At 55.3% G+C, this 19,312-nt stretch overlaps 3 protein-coding genes across 3 annotated transcripts; 1 reads left to right on the top strand and 2 right to left on the bottom strand.

Annotated features, from left to right (window-relative positions):
• Window positions 1-4,654: 4,654 nt before the first annotated feature.
• On the bottom strand, window positions 4,655-8,634 carry COCSUDRAFT_67242 (hypothetical protein; the record flags this gene model as incomplete). Its single annotated transcript, XM_005645294.1, has 11 exons — window positions 4,655-4,826; window positions 5,245-5,339; window positions 5,595-5,712; window positions 5,984-6,160; window positions 6,452-6,646; window positions 6,912-7,003; window positions 7,117-7,204; window positions 7,372-7,546; window positions 7,742-7,848; window positions 7,976-8,126; window positions 8,630-8,634. Coding segments are annotated over 11 exons (1,374 nt in total), but the record flags the coding sequence as incomplete, so codon positions are not given.
• A 749-nt stretch (window positions 8,635-9,383) lies between these two features.
• On the top strand, window positions 9,384-10,311 carry COCSUDRAFT_83532 (hypothetical protein; the record flags this gene model as incomplete). Its single annotated transcript, XM_005645460.1, has 4 exons — window positions 9,384-9,409; window positions 9,527-9,626; window positions 9,824-9,993; window positions 10,167-10,311. The coding sequence occupies 4 exons, from the start codon at window positions 9,384-9,386 to the stop codon at window positions 10,309-10,311; spliced, it is 441 nt and encodes a 146-aa protein (XP_005645517.1).
• Window positions 10,312-10,483: 172 nt separating this feature from the next.
• COCSUDRAFT_54237 (hypothetical protein) lies at window positions 10,484-11,999 on the bottom strand. Its single transcript, XM_005645293.1, has 2 exons — window positions 11,357-11,999; window positions 10,484-11,153 (listed from the first exon to the last, which is right to left on the bottom strand). Exons 1-2 carry the CDS (start codon window positions 11,966-11,968, stop codon window positions 10,986-10,988), a joined length of 780 nt encoding a protein of 259 aa, XP_005645350.1. The 5' UTR covers window positions 11,969-11,999; the 3' UTR covers window positions 10,484-10,985.
• Window positions 12,000-19,312: the final 7,313 nt, after the last annotated feature.

Genomic DNA, 19,312 nt, shown 5'->3' with positions numbered 1-19,312 from the left:
GACATTGCAGACCATGCAGCGCCCAGTCAGGCGGCCAGCCGGCCCCGGCTGCAGGCGAAGGACCTGCACCCCATCCTAGTCAAGGGCGATCTCAGGCGGTTCCAAACGCCCCCCGCTGACTCACTGGTTAGATCCGGCTCGCAGCCGCTGCACACTAGGTGGGACGAGCCTGCAGCTGCCTCCAGCAGGTGCGGTACATCCCAAACCATTATTTTTGAACATTTGTAGCCATTGTCATGTGGGGATCTCTCAGAAGCTGCCATGGCCGTGGCTCAAGAACAAATGTGCCATTGGATTTTTTTGGGAAATGTGCGGAAGGTTGAAGTGTAATATTTTGCCGGGCTGACAATACATTCTTTACAAAATCCATGCAGTCAGACGTGCATTATGCTTGACGCAGGGGTGCAGCAGAGGCCCAAGCGTCTGCATCGAATTGGGCATTCGCAGATGCTGCGGACCCAGCCATCAGCAGCTTTGCAGTGCCGCCCGAGGTTGCCGCCCCTCGAGCGCCGCGCATCAAGTTTGGGCCTGAGCCTCCCAGCCTCAAGAGGTGCCTGCCCAGTCCGACACCTTTCAGTTAACCACTGGATGGGACCCTTGCTTGGCACTGCAGAATTGAGAATATTTGTTTGCCATGGTACATGATGGGTCAGACAAAGCATAACACACCACATATGCGCATGAGGCCATCCCTGAACACTGGAAGGAGAGTTGATGCTCTTTTGACGGTCCAGAGACATGGGCATTTTTCTCACGACCAGCATGGTGTTAAAGTCATATTGTCATGTCAAAAGCGAAGATCTGTGCCACGCAGGACGGCGTCAGAGGGCTCTGGGCTGGCATCCCTGGCTGCGCCGCCACTGCCAAAGCCTGCCAAAGTGCCTGCCGGCCCCAGCACAAGCAGCGCTTCGCGGCTGCCTCTGCGCGCATCCATCAAGTGGGCCTCCCGTTTGGACTTGACTTGAGCCAGTGGAGTTGTTTTTCAATCTGGCTCCTGGTGCTTGCAGCTGCATCAACGCTACTCTGGCCCAGTAAAGTCTAGAAGATCCTTGTTGTGATTGTTTTTATTGTTGATATAAATTATTCGAGGAATATGGAATGCCCATGGTGGCTGCTTAGGAACTTGTGAGGTGCCAGCAATCATCTACATGACCTGACAAGGAGCCCCAGTGATAGCATCACGTTTTTTAATTGCGTGCATGCAGGACCGTGGTCAAGGGCAAACGGCAGTCGGTGCAGCTGTCAGAGTGGTGGGCTGACTTTGATGAGCGGGTGATGAGGCCGGTGTTTAACAAACCAGATGCACTGGACAGCTGGACGCCTCGATCAGGCAATATACCAGGAACCCTCATGCATGATGCATTCAAGGTTGAAGTGAATAACATTTTGCGCATTACAGGCTTCCAGGTAGCTTTATCTTCCCTTTCTGTTGACTGCAGGCGATCATTCAGAGGCGTTGGGGCAGGCTTCGCTCGCCAAGAGTCACTCCCTGCAAGCACTCAGACCGCCCCTTGCGCCTGGCAGCACTGTGCCTGCTGCAGCGCCATCCATCCCAGCCCAGAAGCCTCAGAGGCGCAGCCACACAGAAAGTCCTGCAGAGCCTTCACGCAAGATTTGATAAGATTTATTCGATTGTTGGACGCCAATCAAGCACCATCGAAACACCTCTTTTGCATGGTTGTAACGCCTGCCATTAGACAGATTAGGCTTACCTGCGAACCTGACATTCGAGAATACAGACACTTGAAACAAGTCCGACTAGATCTAAGACTTTGAATTTTGTTGAGAGTGTTTGCGTACTGTGCGGGGCTGGAATTGCTGGCTTGCGTTCTTGCGGAACATAGATCGAGACATATAGTGCATTGGAGGCAATTTAGAATGCTCTAGTTGACCCACTTTCCTTTTGAATTTCACAGATCTATGTAATGTGTGCATTGTATACGTGATGACCCCAAAGTGTCAAGTTGCTCTACCTCGTATCAAAGTACCAGCAACTGTTCTACCAGGCCTAGGCTTTCGTCCATTCCAAAATCTGCACGATGATATCAGGATCGGCAGTCACAAAGAGCAGCTTTTCACGCAGCAATACAATAGTGTCATACAGAGGAGATCTGTCCCTTCCAATGTTGAGGAGAGGCTGAAAGTAGTCCAGAGATTGTCTCCCTTCAAGCATCAGGTAAGCTATGCTTGATCCAGCAAAAGGACATACCACTTCACAGAAAGAGGCTGAAAACCACAGTTTCCTTATATCTGTGCAGGTTAATTTGACAATGCCAGAAGAAGGGCACTTGCTCAAGGGCCTCCTTGACGGTGTCCTGGACTCCTCAGAAGTAGAGCAGTGGCTTCTGCAAGACATGCAGGAGCTTGCTCTGGACTTCTGCAGCCTCCTCGGTGCGCAGCTGCTGCTTTAAGATAGTGTTTCGTAACAAGAGCCTGAGGCAGGACACATCACCTTGAGAGCAACAAGTTGTACACAGAGCCAGCACAGTGACAGCCATGATGTGTCCTTCAGGACGTGGACGTCTGTCGGCAACCTTGGCACTCATTGACAGGACTCTCTGCCCAAGGTGGCACGCTGACCATGTCACGGTGAGCACTGTCTAGCTCGCACTTTCCTACAGCCATCCTGAAGGCACTGGCCCCGTCATGTGCCACACATGCTGTAAGACCAGATGGAATCGTATAAGGAAGTGAAACGAGCTGGTCATGGGTTGCAGATGCGCTTGCTGTGCACCTATTTTGGAGCCGGCACAGAGTTTGTGGAGAACAGGTTTGCAGATCGGCGGCCCCTGCAGCGGCTGCTCTTCCAGGACACACAGGGGTATGGCGTCAGGGACGAGCGCGCAGTGCAGGCAGCTCTGCCGGGGGATGTGCTGTACCTGAAGGGGCATGCCTTCCCAGGCAATGCAGGTGTATGTCTAGCTCTCTTCTGCGCATTTATTGGCTTAGTCCCGCTGTGTGCTCATGAATTGCCAAGCTGCCATGTCCAATGCACGACCTGGAAGTTTTGGTGAAATGACCATTTCAGTGGCAGCTTCCTGCAGCTCCTTGAGTTCATTTTAGTGTATCTGAGTTCATTTTAGTGTATCTGGTCGAAAATTGGTCACTGTTTGTCACCACACAGGGTGTGGAGCTGTGCACCGCTCGCCGGCAGCAAGTGCTGAAGAGCCTCGCTTGGTCTTCACCCTGGACGAGGCACTTGCCTTGCCCGAAGAGGAGTGTAATTGTGGGAGGCCGCACTGAGGAGCTGTAGTGAGGGGTTGCAACTTACATGTCAAAGTTGCCCCTAGCTAAGAAGAGCTTTTGTAGTAAAGTAGTATTGCTGAGTATTGTGCACGGTTGTACCATAGCACAAGTAGACAATTGGAAACCAGCTGATGCCCACACGGATACATTGTTCGCAGCAGAATTGCATGATGGAGTCAAGAGACCCTCTAGACTTCCAGGAGAGAATTTGAATGCAACCAATTCTTTGAAAGATTGGTCATGTCAATTTGGATGACATGTATGAGGAGTTCACACATCAACAACCGAACCACACACCCTTGAGCTCACAGCTAGGCAGCGTCTTTGTCAATGCATGTGCCTAAAATTTAGGCCCAAGATGACTGGCAACAATTCCGGAACAACACCGGATCAACTAGGCGGATAACTAGGCAGAATTGCTGCTCTCCAGCAGCCCTCATTCATCCTTGACACAACAGGTCACTATCACAAAAAAGTAGCAGCACACTTAAGTTGGACCAGGCCACTAACATGAATATAATGATGCTATTGAGCAAATAGTTTCTCAACGACTCACAAGGCTTGGGCGGCTGACAACTAATTGCACTGCTACAGACCTCTACTTTGACGTAGCAAGAGCTTGTGCCAAGCTCTTTCTAGCCAATCATCCTGCCAACCGACATTTTCAGTGTTCCTCAAGTTTGCCTGCCCCGCACATGGCAAAGAAAGAACTGACAAGCAAGCAGATCTGAGCCCTCCATGATTGCCTATCTTCACTTCTTCTGCGCAGATGTGATGGGCCGATCAGGGGTCTTGGGGTCTTCAGCATCAGCATCCAGGGGGCCCCCGGCCGGCAGGGGATAATCAGGAGGTGCGCTCGGCCGCATGGGGGACTCCTGCGACAGCTGGGAGTCCTGGGAACGCCGCGCGAGACCGGACACCCTCTTCTTCATAGCGCTGTCCTCTGTCCTCGCCGCCTCACCGCCGTCCGGCTGCCGCACTTCCTTCATCTGCACACCCCACACAGCGCAAAAATCAGTGACCCCCGTGATAGTATAATAGTTAGCAGGCATTTAAAACCCGGGGAGATTTAGACTGAGCACCAAGCGTGCTTAGAAGGTGGATAGCTGCCCAGTAAGCGTGCTGGGCTCCTGAGCATGAAAAAGTGGTCAATGCGGAGATCCACATCCAGAACAGAAGGGCAGTGCATAATGGTGATGGCTGCGACAGCATTGTGCTCGGTGCAGTGAGACAGAACAGAATAGCACCTCGATGGGCGAAGCAATGCCCGGAACAGTTTCCGCGCGCGGCGGGTTCCGAACAGTGGGCAGCTTTGACATCAGGCGTTTCATGGGGGACGGCTGCGCGGAGGCGGGCTCGCTGTCGAGGCCAGAGTGTGCCCCATTGAGGGCAGAGGGCTGGAGGGGGCCGGGACCGGGGGGAGGAAGTGAGTGGCCGGGGTGCGAAAGCGATGCGGCGTCCTCGTTGATCGCGCTGATGCGGCGCTCGCGCACGGCCAGCTTCTGGATCTTGGGCGCGATGCCGCGCAGCTGCATCGGGTTGAACAGCATCCCCGCTGTGCCCACGTGCTTGATGTGCACCTGCGCCAGTATGGTTTATATTTGAGCTGGGTGTTTCAGTGCTTGTCATGCCCTTGGGTCTTAAAAGACACGATGAGGAGATCCATGGCAGCAAACAACATTGCGCTGCTTGTGGCGGGCACGAGAAGGAGTCCCATACAGTCCGAATTTTGCCCCCATGACGTTGGAACTGCAACGCTTTGGCATGGGGTCTGATGATGACAGTGAAAACTGCTATTCACCAGACTTTCCGGCAGGCATGTGTGAGCAGCTCCTCGGGCCTCACAGAGTCATCTCTAACTGATGGTCTGCTGAACTTCGTATCAGGGGATGCCGTGAGATGAGCTGGCAGCAGTAGTTTGCAGATCCTGCTGGCATGACTGAGCAGAAGTGCAGAAGAAAGGCGTGCAGGCTCAGGAGGGTGGGACTCCGGGCGCACCTTGAGGGGTTCGCTGTCTCCGGCCGGGATGATCTGCGGCCAGGGCTCTCCATCCAGCTGCATGTGCGTCAGGGACGTGTCGCCCTTGGTCACACCTGCACCACAGCAACACCCGCTCGGTATACTTTGCGTAAACGGAAGACGTCACGCAGCTGCCTTTCCCTTTGAACACACAAGGCAGATGCATGTAAACACCTCCGGCTTATGATCCAGCGGGAGAAGCCCCAACAAGGGCAGTGTAAACAAGAGCAGAGATAACTGGCTGCACGGGCCCACAGATGTCTGGTGTGATGCGTATATTGCAAGACAACGTAAGGCCTCATGTGGACCAGACATGAAGCAGGGCTGACCTCCTGCGCGGAGTTCCAGGAGCACTTCGGTGCCCTGGGCCAGGCGCTTGGCGTGGATCTTGGTGGTGAGGCCTGCCATCACCAGCGCCGTCTGCCACCCATTGCGCAGGCCCACCACCTGCAGCAGCACCCAGTCATCGTCACTTCAGTGCACAGCCATTCCATGCTCAAACTGTCAGATCCGCAGCCCAGCTACCAGGAACAAAACGGTTAGTAAGCACCCGAAGGCCACTTCAAAATGGCAGGCATTGACGTCTCCAACGGTGTGATCAGTCATCAAGCCCGACAAAGCCACGGGCTGGGTCTGTGGGTGCCATGAGACATAATACAGAGATGCCTGTCGCAGAGTTCGCCTAAGTGCAAGCAGAAAGGGTGCGGCTGGGCCATGCCTCGATGGTGCCGTCGTTGAAGATGGGGGTTTTCCAGCCCTTGGCGGCGTCGCGGGCTGGGTCACGCAGGCCCCACAGGTCGCGGCCGCCCGCGTAGCTCTGCAGGTTGAGCACCGCCAGCGCCTTTATGTGCCGCGACATCGCCACCTCCACCCACTGCCCCGCCACGTTGCGCACCTGTACAAGTTCAAAAGCACCCGCACGCCTCAAAAGCCTGACACAAGGATCCTCTGGATCCCTATTCTGGGGCTCTTCTGTACCCTTTTGCAGCATGTGCCTTGCCACTTGCATGCTGGTGCCCACCACTTATACAATCTGCAAAAGGGCAGATGCAGTAGCTCACAGTGAAATGTGACTAACTCAGTTTGGGCGGAGATAGGAGTGCATGTGAGAAGCAGTAAAGGTAGAAAGAGTTCTATAGGGCATTGGATGTGCAATAAATGGCACAGGCTGGGCAGCGGAGGTCACCTTGAGGCAGATCTTGTTGCGGACGGGGGGCGCATTGCAGAACCAGCCGGTGGTGCAGGAGAAGTAGCCGTACCAGCCCTGGTTGATCATGCGGCTGGGGGCCGCCCAGGGGCGCTTCTCCCGCAGGCTGTGGAAGCCGTACGCCGCTTGCGCGTCCAGGCCCACACTGTAGTAGTTCCAGAACAGGCCCTTCACCTGCACGCGGACAACCATGCAACGCTCTCAGGACCATCCACTCTCCCAGGGACCACAAGGCTGGCTGTTATGAACATCGACAAATGCCCAAAAGAAGGCCCCCATATATGGTGCTGTAGTATGTATGACAGCCTTCACTTGCAGCTGGTCTGCAGACAAAGCTTGCCTCTTGGCAGGAAGTGCGTGCATAACAAATTTAGAGCTACACATGGTAACAAACCAATAAAGCAACCACAATCACCGCCTCAAAAGGTGAGATTAGTACCTTGCTGACATCCTTGGGTGCGGGTGGCTCAACAGAGCTGGAGTCCACCACCTCGAGGGAGTGCGGCAACTCCTTGAAGATGTTGCCCTGGCCTGTAACAGCCAGCAGAGCAGTCAAGCAGCAATTCTGTGTTGGATTTGATCAATTGCATGGTCATGCATGGTAGGTTGTGTAGATGTATGCCATGGGCTCATGCAGGGCTCACCAGAGGTGAGAGAGATGCTCCAGGTGTCCAGGTTTCGCTGCTCGGCATCGCCTATCCTCTTCAGCGTCTCGTAGATCGTGATGTGTTTCTGCAAACACACTCATTTCATGCACCTGCTTTAGGTTAAACAAGCCGGCAATATGAATCTTCTGCAGCTATTGTTCATGCCGTGCACTCTTGATGAAGAAATTCAGATGAGTAGTACACTTCAAAGAAAAGCAGGTGCTTGGCCGGAAGATCAGGATGGGTGCTCACATCGATCCAGGACTGCAGGAAGGTGTTGCCCCAGCCGAAGGACAGCGACAGGTCATTGCCGGTGCCCAGAGGCATGACAGCCACATAAGGGGCAGGGTCCAACTCCAGATCCCTGATCGTCTTCAGGATCCACGCCACGGTGCCATCACCGCCCGCCGCCAGAATCCGCATCTTCCTGCACATCATACCGGGCTCCCTTCAGGCGCTTTGCTAAAGAAGTAATGATGTCGTGAATGTGACCGCCATCATGTGATCAGCCTCTGTGTTGACACAGCGCTCCAATTGGCAGAGCGGCAATGCTCTTCAATGGGTGGGGATTTGCATATACCAAAGAAACTGTATGCAAGTTCTCTGGCACTGGCGTGCTCACCTGCGCACAATAGGGGCCCAGGTATCCCCAGCTCTCTCCTGCGCCTCCAGGTTCTTCCAGATGTGTTTCAGCACCGGCCCTGGGCGGTACTCCAGCAGATCATACACCTACATGCAAAACCCCTCAGCCCATCAGTCCACACCAAATGGAAACTCTCCTGTCATGTCCTCCCAACTCTTTCACTGCCCCGGATAAACAATTCCAGAGGAATAAATAACAAAAGGTCACACAAACCTGCGCGTGGCCAAGTGTGTGGTAGAGGACCTCTGTCAGCTTGGGCCCAGCACGGCCCCCAGACTTGGAGTTGATGAAGACAATGAGGGGCGCCTCTGGCAGCTCTGGAGCCAAAAACTTCTTGGTGTCCACCAAGTACGGCGCAGGTATCCTGCAGGGGCGCACCGGCACAGAACAATCAGGTGGTGTGTGGACCCAGGATACTTGACACTCACTGAATTGATCAGCACTCACTAAAACGATCAAAAATGAAACTTTGTGCACGCAATGGTAGCGTCAACAATCACCTGTACGGCTCTCGCAGATCTGTGAGTGATCGATAGAGTGCATATTTCTCAGGATCTACAGGCCCTGCCTCCACCTACAACCATATTTCAGGGATCAGTGTTAAGGCAATCTTCACATCAGCTTCCAGGAATTCGATCTATAAAGACAGGAGGTGCAGTCTGCCAGTATGCCTGGTGGCCCCTCTCACCTCTGCGGGGCGCCTGCCAGGGTTGTGATATAACTCTCTGTTCCAATGCCCCTTGACGCCCGTCTGCAGGCAGTAACAACGCCCTTCAGTATTTTGCAGATCACTGAAATGCAACTCATCAGTAAAGCATTCCTGCACAGCATGAACCCGGTCTGGAGCGATTGGCTCGCAGAATATACCTCATTCTGCTCTGTCTCTATTGCAGACTCGTCATGAGCAGTTATAGGAGAAGATTTGGGGTCCCCATGCTCCATAGTAGGAGTGATGGCTTGGTCTTATTCACGCCGCGTCTGTGATCCCGTGTGCAGCATCCACAGATGTCATCTTTCACATGTGATTCTTATTTATCTCCTTCTGATGCGCATTAGCGTTTGCTCTGCTGCCTGCAGTGAACTATTTCTCCATGCCAGGCTGCCACCTACAATAAAATTATTTGGAAGGGTACGATTCGCGGCCGATCCTCGCTAATTCTGCCAAAAGGTAGGTGCAATCGACTATACAAGGGAGCCAAGGACTGTTCGTCAGATCGATGTCTGTGTGCCTAGTCTTTGACGAGGTGCCTCTGTTTTCGTACACTCAAAGGAGGAACGTGCGTGCTCACTGAGATCTATATTTTAAGGCAAAGAAAGGCAGCTTGAATCACATGGTCATCGATGATTTACGTGTATAACGATCAAGACATATTAAGGTCGGGACGAGGTTTCTGTCGGCTCATCCGGCAACAGCGAGTTTCGCACAGTGGGATTTCAGCCGAGGCGATGGAGCATGCATTGCGTATCCTCTGCCGAGAAAATTTTTCTTCAAAATTAAAATATTATGAAGAGAAAAAATTGACAGAAACAATTTGTTGAATTCCTCAGACACGTTTGGGTTTTCAGTGGGCATCAATTTGCATTGTTTGCTCACACTGATCCTCCGCAGATCACCAACAACATGGGGAACAATTCTGCAATGCAATGGTGGGAAACCCTTCCACGATTGTAGATGACTGCCTTGTCTTATCAGATATTTTGATCGAATTCGTTAGGGCACAATCAGTCTTTGGTACCAAAAATTTCACCCATCCTGATGAACAGGTTGGTCCCTGCCTTTGTTGCTGTCACTGCTGCAGCAGGCGCATATTTATTGGGAAAATCAGCAACAACGGATCGAACGGCCGGGAAGAAAAATAAAAAGGTGAATTTCCTTGCACCAGGATCACAGAGAGTCACCCTGCTGGCAATGCCCTCACCTGCCTGAGTTGTACCCGAGCTCTGGCACAGAAATCGATAAATGAGCCTAGAATTTAAAATCTTTAGACAACAATGCAGAACATGAATGTCAAATGGTTCTTACAGAGATGCCTCGCCACTGAGTGCATGACTCATCCGCAGGCCTTCCTCCTCGTGATCACACACAAGTACAAAACCATCCGTGACAGAGACCTATTCATCAGCCTCTTCGAGCCTCTAGCCAAGTATGTTGTCCATCATGAACCTGAGACACTGGCCTATGAGCTGTCTGTCTCAGACAAAAATCCGCTGGAGATCATCATCTTTGAAAGGTACGTGTACAGGCACAAGAACTTCCCCTATTTCTCGCTAATCAACAGGGATAGACTGCTTCTGACTCATATCAAGGGATGCTAATTGTAGCTTGAATGGGAGTCCAGTATTACTGGTATTTTGTATGATGGATTTGTGCTCGTACTGATGCTCATGCTTTCTGAATACCCAGGTACACAAGCCAAGCAGCTTTGACAGAGGTGCACCAGCAGAGCGCACCCTTCAAGAAATTCAAAAAGGCTTGGGCAGAAGCAAACCTCGAGTACGAAAATAAGACGGGGGAGTCGTATATCGAGAAAGATCTGGGTTACATGTGAGAAGAGCCAGCATACATCTAGATGAGGACTGTTTTAGCAGCTATTCCAGGTCAATAGCACACGTTCGCTCACTCATATTGGACAGAGTAAGAAGCCCAGACAATCCGCCCAAAAACTGCCTACTCTGACACGCGTGCTTGAGGACAGTAGCCATTCAAGGACCACAGTTGTTATACAGAACCGGTGGTGCTTTCCCAGAATTTGAGGAGTCTCTAAAATGGTCAACACAATTTTATTCATGGCAGCCGCACAGTAATTTGCGATAAGGGATACACTTGTGATCACATGAATGTAAATGTTAATCATCAACTGATCCAAAATCTCACACGCCATTGCTCTTAAAAGAAGCACGGCTGGCGAGTCAGATTGTTTTTCATGAAGCAAAATTCCTCGAGTCATTTCTGCCAGATGTCATCATTGGCTCACAAGCTGTAAAGCACAACACATTCAAAAAATACTGTCTTGTTTGAATTCGTGGACAAGTCATGCAAACCGCATGCGCATAAAATACATCGCCATTTCCTTGGTCTCTTGGGGGCCTTGACCAGCATTGTGACACGCACAGGGCCTAACAACATCACAAAATTTGGCGCCACGGATTTCGGCACAAACGGTGATTGCCTCGTGTTCCAGGGAAAAGCTAGGTCTTTCTGTTGTGTTAGGATTCAAATTGCCTAAGAGACGATCATGGGCTCGAATTGTTGGATGACGCCCCGGCAGAAGGGGCAAACCGGCGCAGCCAGGCCTCGCGCACACAGCTGGTACGCACAGCGGCCACACAATGAGTGCCCACACCCTGCGATGCTGATCTCCAGGCCAGAGTCCATGCATATGGCACACATCTGCGCACGACACTATCACGATTCAGCGCTCATCCTGTGCTAAAAACTGTACCTGATGCCTCGATTACGTTGCACTCTCAACAGAACAGCCATGCCCCTGGTGCCCACACCATGCAGCAAGACACGGGGGCAGATTTCCTCCTACAAGTTACCACTGCAAGGTGAAGACTGTATAATAAGTGACTGTGTTGTAGTGTACCCACCTCTGTCCAGGTCTTAGCAGATGCGCGCTCCTTGCCCTTGCAGGAGTGTCTGCTCGGCCCCTTGCCGTCACCCTTGCCTGGCTTCACGTCAGCAGCACTGCCTGCGGCGCCCTTGCTGATATCAGCATCTATGCTGCGCCCATCCCGCGACCCGCCAGTGTCTTTCCTGCTCCTCTCCAGCGCTGCTTGCATGTCCCCAGCAGCCGGCTCTCCCCAGCTGTCTTGCTCCGCGGGAGCCACATGAGGCATCAGGATGTCTTCTGCGGCTGCATGGGAGTGTCCGCATGCCAGGCCGCCGTTGCAGGCCCCGAGCTTGCTCAGCAGGCTGGGGCTGTGCTGGTAGGCCTTTGACATGCGAGGCCTGTCAACTGACTTGCGGCCACTGTCAGAGGTGTCGGTCTCTCTGGGGCTGCTGCTGCTGCTCCTCAGCCGCGCAAAGGCGCTGGCCACCTGAGCAGCCGCCAGTCCCGGCGTGGGAGGCACAGAGCCCTCCCTCTGCAGCGTGCACTGCCCACCACTGCCAACATCAGGTGCTGGGAGTCTCGCTGCAGCGCTCCTGTAAGCCACCTGAGCAGCGTCGGTGGGCAGCTGCGCGGGCTCTTTGTCGGCCATGCTGATTCTGGCGAACGCGCGCGCCACTGCCGCGGCCGCCGCGCCGGGCGGCGGAGCGACGGAGCCCTGGCGGCTGATTGCATCAGGCTCCTCCACACTGCTCGCTGGCGCCACTGAGGGGTGCGCAGCACTGCTGGTGATTCCTGAGCTCGCGCCAATCGCTGGGATGCTCTGGCGCCGGCCGAATGCCTGCGCGACCTGCGCCGCTGCCGAGCCCGGGGGCGGGGGAGCGGCGACCTCTGCAGCCGGCGGCGTTGCCCCTTCGATGTGGTCATGGTCTTCCAGCAGAGGGCGCATCAGGGGTGACGGCTGGGCGGGGCGTGTTCGCAGGGTGTCTCTGGGCTCCTGTGCTCGCCAGGGGGCGAGCTGGTCTGCGTTGAGGGTGTCGAAGGCTGGAGCGTTTTCATCCCCCAGAATCCCCTCGATGTCGCACGACTCCAGGATGCTCTCCTGGCCGTGGCTGCTCCAGCGCGCCCTCCCGTACCCGTGCCCACCCCACTCCGCATAACTGCAAGCATACAATTTCATTGCTCAATGACAAACCCACAATGGAACTGCTTGGATGAGCCCAACACTCTAAGGCCTACATATCTACCATCAGAAAAACGCTCGGAATATAAAAACTACCGCTGGCCACAAAAAGAAGCTAACGTAGCAAAGATGCAATTATTCAGATCCTCACTTAGAACTGGACGAGGGAGGGTGTGCACACCCACCTGGCAGGATGTCCGGCGCCGGAGCAGGAGGTCTGCAGCAGCTCAGCCACGTCGCTGGTCTGCATGAAGCGCCCGCGAGCAAAGAGGCTGTCGGGGGAGCTGTGCGCGGCCTCCCCGCCGCTGCTGACCAGCCCCAGCGCATTGTCCGAGCTGTGCAGCAGCGCGTCGCCTGCCCTGGACTCGCCAAATGGGCTGCTGGGCAGGCTGTCTGAGCCCAGCAGCTCCGCGGACTCGAAGGGGTCCGTGGGGGATCCCGCCATCCTGTAGGGGGATACCCGCTCCGGGACGTCGTCTGAGATACTGAAGAGGCGGGATCGCACGCGCAGCTGAGCCATGGCCAGATTCTGGGGACTGCTCGACCCTGCAGCGCTAACGTCCTCTGGCTGATCTGGTCCTGCCCTGCTGTGCGCCTGCTGGTCCTGGAAGGCTGACTTCACGAGGGCAATGCCCCGAGTGCCCTGGCCCAACGGCGAGAGATCTGCGGTGGGGGCGTCATCTGACATGCTGCCGCTTGGCTGAGGCGTACTCGGCTGAACAGCCTGTGATGTGCTATAATCAGCAGCCGGGCTGCGGTCTTCGCTGATGCCGTTGAGGTGTGGCTGCGAGGGGCCGGCGTGCAGGCTCGCCGGCCCCTCTCCCATATTGTATGGAAGCAAAGGGAGCTGCGCTGGACTGGCGGCTGGCAATGGGGAGGCCCAGGTGCCGGCCTCAGAGGGCTCTGACAGGCTGTCTCCCGCTTCTGATGGGCCTTCTGCCGCGCTCTCGCTGTGTACTGCTGCATGCGCGCGCTGCTCTCCCCATTCCCGCTCTGCGCTCGCAACTTCTCGAGCAGCTTCTTGCCATGGCGCAGACACCGCTGCCACCGCTACACTGCCAGCCGCATCAGGCGGGATAAGCAAGGCTGGCACGGCATGCGGTTGCAGCGCTGCGGCGGAGGAGGGGTCGGCTGCAGCGCTGGGGGCAGGCGGGGTTCTGGGGGGAGTGGGCGACAGGATGAGGGCGGAGACGCTGCCGGAGCTGCCGCTACGGCGGTGCGAGTGGCGGCGCCGGCGCGAGACGGAGGCGGCTGCAGTGTGGCCGGCCGTCATGGCCGACAGCATCTCCGAGGCCGACCCGTGCCGCGTCAGCGTCCCCGACAGCGTCTGGCGCAGCCCGTGCTGCCGCCGGTGCCTGCAACGGAATGAAACATATCAATCAATCACCAATACAGCAAAAATACTAATTGAACTGTGGTGGATGGTGCCCGCATCCCTGAGAATGCATTGGGGTAACATCACCTTCAGGTGACACAAAGAGGGTGCGTGGCTAAACAGGAGAAATTCAATGCCAGCTCCCTGGAAGCAAAAAATCAGGTCTGCGGTGGTCTGGGAGGTCAAGAGAAGAGGGAGGTTACCTCCGACCGCTGCGGCTGCTGGATGCTCCAACGCTGGCCACCGTTCCGGCGGAGCGCACGCTGACATTGGACGCCTGCCTGTGCAGCGACCCCGACGTGCTCGGCTGGTCCGGCAGGCCTGCCGACGCCAGCGTGCGCGCGCCGTGGCGCGACGAGGAGAGCTTCTTCAGAGCGGCCTGCCACAAACCCAGGGCTTCAGATGGGCTTCAGATGGGCAGCGCAAAAACTTAGGCAGGCATGCAGCTGCCCCATATGCTTGCAGCTTTTCCATGCAGTGTGTCAAATTCCACCTTGAAAATGTGCCCTCTCAAACCCCAATGAGCATGCTCCGTCCTTGCGGGTCGCCATGCTGTCGTCACTGCAACGATGTGGAAGATTCCAGGTGCTATATGGGGCTTTACTGACCTGCACAGCCAAGGCGGCGGCAGCGGAGCTGGTAGGCGTCAGGAAAGTCGGCGGCTGAGGGCCCTGCACCCCGGCCGCCATGGCATTTAGCGCCGCCTGCACGAGCGCCCCAGCCGCATATGCCTTGGCCGCCCGCTGCTGCGGCCGCTCCTCGCAGCCCTCAGACCTGCGCTTCAGGCCCGAGCAGCTGCTCGGCTCTCCTACAGCTGATGATGTCTCCGGCGGCCGTGAGCTGCTGTCCTGAGCTGCGGCCTCCGCATGGCTACTGTTGGAGCCAGCTACGCCTTGAGAAGAGGAGTGTGCTGCAGACGGTGCTGATGCAGCCATGTACTGCTGGGCTACAGGGCTCGTGGAGTCTGTCAGGGAAGCCAACAGGCCCAGCAGCGTGGACAGGGACTCGGTGGGCTGGCCGTGGGGCCCCTTGCTGCGTAGCGCTTCCGAGACTTCCGCCGCCACCGCGTTGAGTGCTGCTTCCTGCACCGGCACAGGAGAACACATGAGAGAGTGGCGATAGGGAATCCTTGAAAGCCTATCGAGAACATCCTTGAATTTGTATGCATGAACCAGAACTCAAAGAATATTAGAGTGGCTGGCGGGCGGGAAGCAGATGGGCGCGCGTACCTCGCTGGCAGGGTCTGCTGATGTATGACACCCTGACTCCATGTGCAGGGTGACTGCTCGCAGGGATAGCAGCAGCTTGGCCCGCTGCAGGCAACACAAGGCACAGTCAGGCTCATTGGTCCAACTGTAACAAAACACGTGCGAGCCTTAGGCTGCTTCAATGGTCCACGTCACCGAAACGAAGCAAGCGGGGGGCTTCAAGGGCTAGCCCACCTGCACAATTGCGGCAATGACAGCCTCCTGGGACACCTGAAGTCGATCAGGGCCGCGGCTGCTGCGGGACTGCTGCGGCTGCTGCTGCTCCGGCCTGCCGTGGGCGCTGCGGCGCGGCTGGCGGGGCGTGTCTGAGAAGGTGTGCCCTCCCGACAGCGCCGGCGCAATGTGAGCCTCTGATAACAACCGTGCCACTGAGTGGTGCCCTGCCAGCCGCGCCAGCTGGCTCGCCTTCAGCCCCCTCGCATTGCGGATCCGCTGCAGCTCCATGCCTGCACACACCAGAAATCACGGTGTGTCTCTTTTCCCACGAGTACCATTCGATCAGCAGACTGGAGTTTGGTCCAAACGTTTTGCAATTCAGGCTGCATCGCAACTAGAGCCGCAATTGTGAATAGTGAGCGTGGTGTAAACTTGTAGGCATGCAGTCCTGTGACAGCTGCTGCTAATCAAATGATGTGGCAGAAGGAAGGCTTGCCTGGGATGGCTGCCTGGCTTTCAAGCAGAGCGGAGACACAAGCGGCATGGCCTCGCGCAGCAGCAATGTGCAGCGCCGTCGATCCCCTGGACAGGTTTGGGTTGAGGACCCCTGAGAGGGTCGGCGCGTCCATGGATGCGCCAGCCCTGACCAGCGCCCTCACCACTGCCACGCTGCCCTTGATCGCCGCCAGATGCAGCGCTGTCAGCCCAGAGCCTGCCGCATGCAATCCAAACCATCAAATCATATCATGAGTCCATGTCGTCACCAGACTCCTCTCAAGTGCCCCATCTCCCTGTGATCCCCCTCAAAGCACTGCCCCGTACTTTGAGAGGGCCCACTTTCCACCCACTCTCTTCAGTCACTACCCATCGCACTAGTCCTGCAGAACAAATTGTACAGAAAAGCGTACTAGGACAACAATAAAATAGAGATTCTGCCAATTGCAGGTTTCAAAGGCCTACCATTGTGCAGGTCGATGAGTTTGGTGGGTCCAGTGTCTCCCTGGACGATGACCTCTCCCAGTAGCACGGTCCCCCCCTCGCCATCCGCCTGAGGCCGGGAGCTCAGCAGCGCATGCAGGCAGCCAGCGTTGCCGTGCTTGGCCGCTATGTGCACGGCGTTGTCGCCGCGCGATGTCTGAGCATACACGTCCGCCCCGTGCACCAGCAAGAACGCCACACACTCCACGTGCTGCGGCGACCTGTTTACACAACAGGCAGACGATCATGACCCAGAATAACCCGCTTGCTGTTTTGTTTGTGCTGCTGCATCAACGGCAGAGAACCGGCTCCCAACAACTTTCTGCCTTGATTTGGGAGGTCTGCAGGAAGTGTCCAGGTGCGCTATTGAGGGGACAAGGGCAAGCGCCTTCAGACGTTGTTGGCATTGAGGAATCTGCAAGAAGTCCTGAGTGATTATGATTTCTTGGGTCATGGGTAGACTGCTCTCACCCGTACATGCAGGCTCGCATGAGCGGCGCCTGCCCTTTCGAGGCTCCAGCATTGATGCACTGTCTGATCTGCACTCCGCCGCTCTCGCATATGAGCTTCAGCAGGTTCCCATTGCCTTGCTCTGCACAACAGGTTACTGTCAGCCTTTATGTGAGTCTTTTCTTGACAGTGAGCAAGGAAAAGAGAGCCATTTCCAGCGAGAAGGTGTCAGGCACGTCGGCGCCTTACCTGCTGCTGCTATCAGGGCATTCCTCACCCCAAAGGTGTTCAGCCAGGCTGCTGGGCTGGCAGTGATGATCTGCACGATGACCACATTAGAGAATCTCAGCATGACACCAGAGCACGCCAAAGTTCAAGAAAAGCCAGGGCTGTACTGAAACAGGGCTGCGTTCTTACGTCTTCCATATCGTGATGATCCATGCCTGGATCCCTTCAGCGGGAGCATTGATCTAATCATCCAAATCTTTGAAACGGAGAAGAGATGTACTCTTTGACAAGCTCAAAGTAAGAGGACCAACCCAACTTCAAGCTCTCTGAGCCTCGATCACCTCAATAAAATGGCTTCGTGTTGCTCATGCGAACTGACGTTTTCGTCTTATCAGGATCTAATGGTCCATGATCTCCGCAGCGAGTGCACGCTACTTGGAATGAGCATACGCTAACACGGCGACGTGCCGGTGTAGGTAAGTCTCGGTAGAACTGAACTCTCCCCCGCTTCAAGAGCCTTTTACTGGGAGCCAGAAGCATCGCACCTCTCGAGCTCCATCGATATCACCAGCTGCCGCTGCACTCGCAAGAGCTTTCGCCCCTGAACGAGTGCTCCCCGTATTACCCATAGGCCGATTTGAACATTAGCATGCTGGGTCCTGTTCGCGGCCAGACGCTGCAGATATAGATGTGTTTCCTGAGGACCGTAGCGAAATATATAAACGTTCGATCCTCCTGAAGAGTACTGTGCACATTTATCTCCCCACAACCTCCATTTCTGCGACGAAGCCGGGGTGGACGCGTCGAACCACCCAGAAATTTCTACTACAGCATCTCCTTTGCAATTGAGCATCTCCCTTGCCCTAAAGCTTGCCCTCTCCACTTGCCCTTCACCTAAAGTTGCAGCGATAAACATGCAAGAAGGCAATCTATCTGCCCTTCCGGTTGACCTTCATCAGGACTAGCTTTGGCGTCAGCAATGCAAGAAAAAATGCACATGCTGCTGGCTGCCAGCCGCGGCCGCTGGAAACGCGGTGCATTCTCAGGGCATCGCAGCAATGATTCTTGGTTGCAGCGTGGGCCGGCACGCCTGCCAGGTGCTCACTGTTTCATCATGTTGTATGGCATAATAGTACGTGTAACACGACACACAGGATCATTGGTGCAATTGCCCGGCAGGCAGAATGCCATGAGTAGTACTCATTGAGTACCATGTGTAAAATTCTAGTGACACACATGTGTTACCATTACCGGCTTGTCACGGCATTATGACGAGTCCCAATGGGCCCTGCTGTCCACCGTCGCATTGGCGTGCAAGGCCAGGGCACAATCACGGCACACAGTCACCTCCCCTGCAGATGACCCATCACCTAATACTTCCACCCTCTCGCAGCCCCGCTTCAGCACATTGCAGTACGCTCCTGCAGGCAACTGCGTGTTGAACAGTCTCCCGTGGAAATCTGCGTCCGCGACATTCAGAATGATCATAGCCGCGCTCCCTCGGCTGAACTGCACCTGCTTGCCGTCCGGGCTCAGGTACCAGTGGGATATGCTAGCATGCCCAGCCACCTTCCTCCATTGCACCTGCGCAGCAAGCAACGTGGTCACCTACCCACACGAGCAATAATCAATATAAGGCATGCGCCAAGAATGTGCAAAGAATAAGTTATCTGCATGGCGAGGAAGAAAGGACTATTCTTCAACCAAATACTTTGCTAAGAGCATGAGCAGACAGGTGCAGGGCTTACCATGTTCGCAATCTCTGGCCAGCGGTGCTGGCAGACCCACAAGGCGCCGTCTCCGCAATTTACTGCTCCATTCTCCCCATGCACCGGTTTTCGGGGAGCGCCATCCCCATGCCGGCTGTAATAGTAGCTGCTCAGGACCTGTGGTGAGCCATAGGGGTACGCCAGCGTGAAGGCCACCGCCGTCTGCACCCAGCATGCATAAGAATCATGCTTGCCCCCTGGCCCTCAATTTAAGTTACTGTTTACAATGGTGTGACAAGAACCTGAAAGCCTGTATGACACCAGTGCCTACTAAACATGCACTTTGAAGGCATTTGGCAGTGCATGCCCATCGCTGACAGGCACCGCGCTCTGGGCAAGACAAAGACCTCCAATGTCTAGCTACAGGGGTAACAGCAGCAGACAATGATATCGGTGTATTAGGGCCACTCCGCATCTAGTTTGCTGATTCCTCAGACAGGAAGGTGACAGGAGGCGCCGCACCTTGTACAACTCGCCGTCCTGGTAGGTGAGGGAGATGCAGGGCGCCTCAGGGTCGGGCACGTGGCAGTTGCTCTGCCGGTCGTGGTTCTCCACAAACACCAGCGCGCTGGCGGACGGCAGGTGGCCG

This window comes from Coccomyxa subellipsoidea (genome assembly GCF_000258705.1).
Source record: "Coccomyxa subellipsoidea C-169, whole genome shotgun sequence".
Taxonomy (NCBI): domain Eukaryota; kingdom Viridiplantae; phylum Chlorophyta; class Trebouxiophyceae; family Coccomyxaceae; genus Coccomyxa; species Coccomyxa subellipsoidea.
This window is presented reverse-complemented; position numbering and strand designations above follow the sequence as displayed.

Excerpts from the sequence above, each read along its gene's own strand:
- COCSUDRAFT_54237 (XM_005645293.1), bottom strand. The coding sequence starts at position 11,968 with ATGGCCGACAAAGAGCCCGCGCAGCTGCCCACCGACGCTGCTCAGGTG. Across the intron at positions 11,154-11,356 it reads CTGCTAAGACCTGGACAGAG|ATGTGTGCCATATGCATGGA; the intron begins GTGGGTACACTA and ends TGTCGTGCGCAG.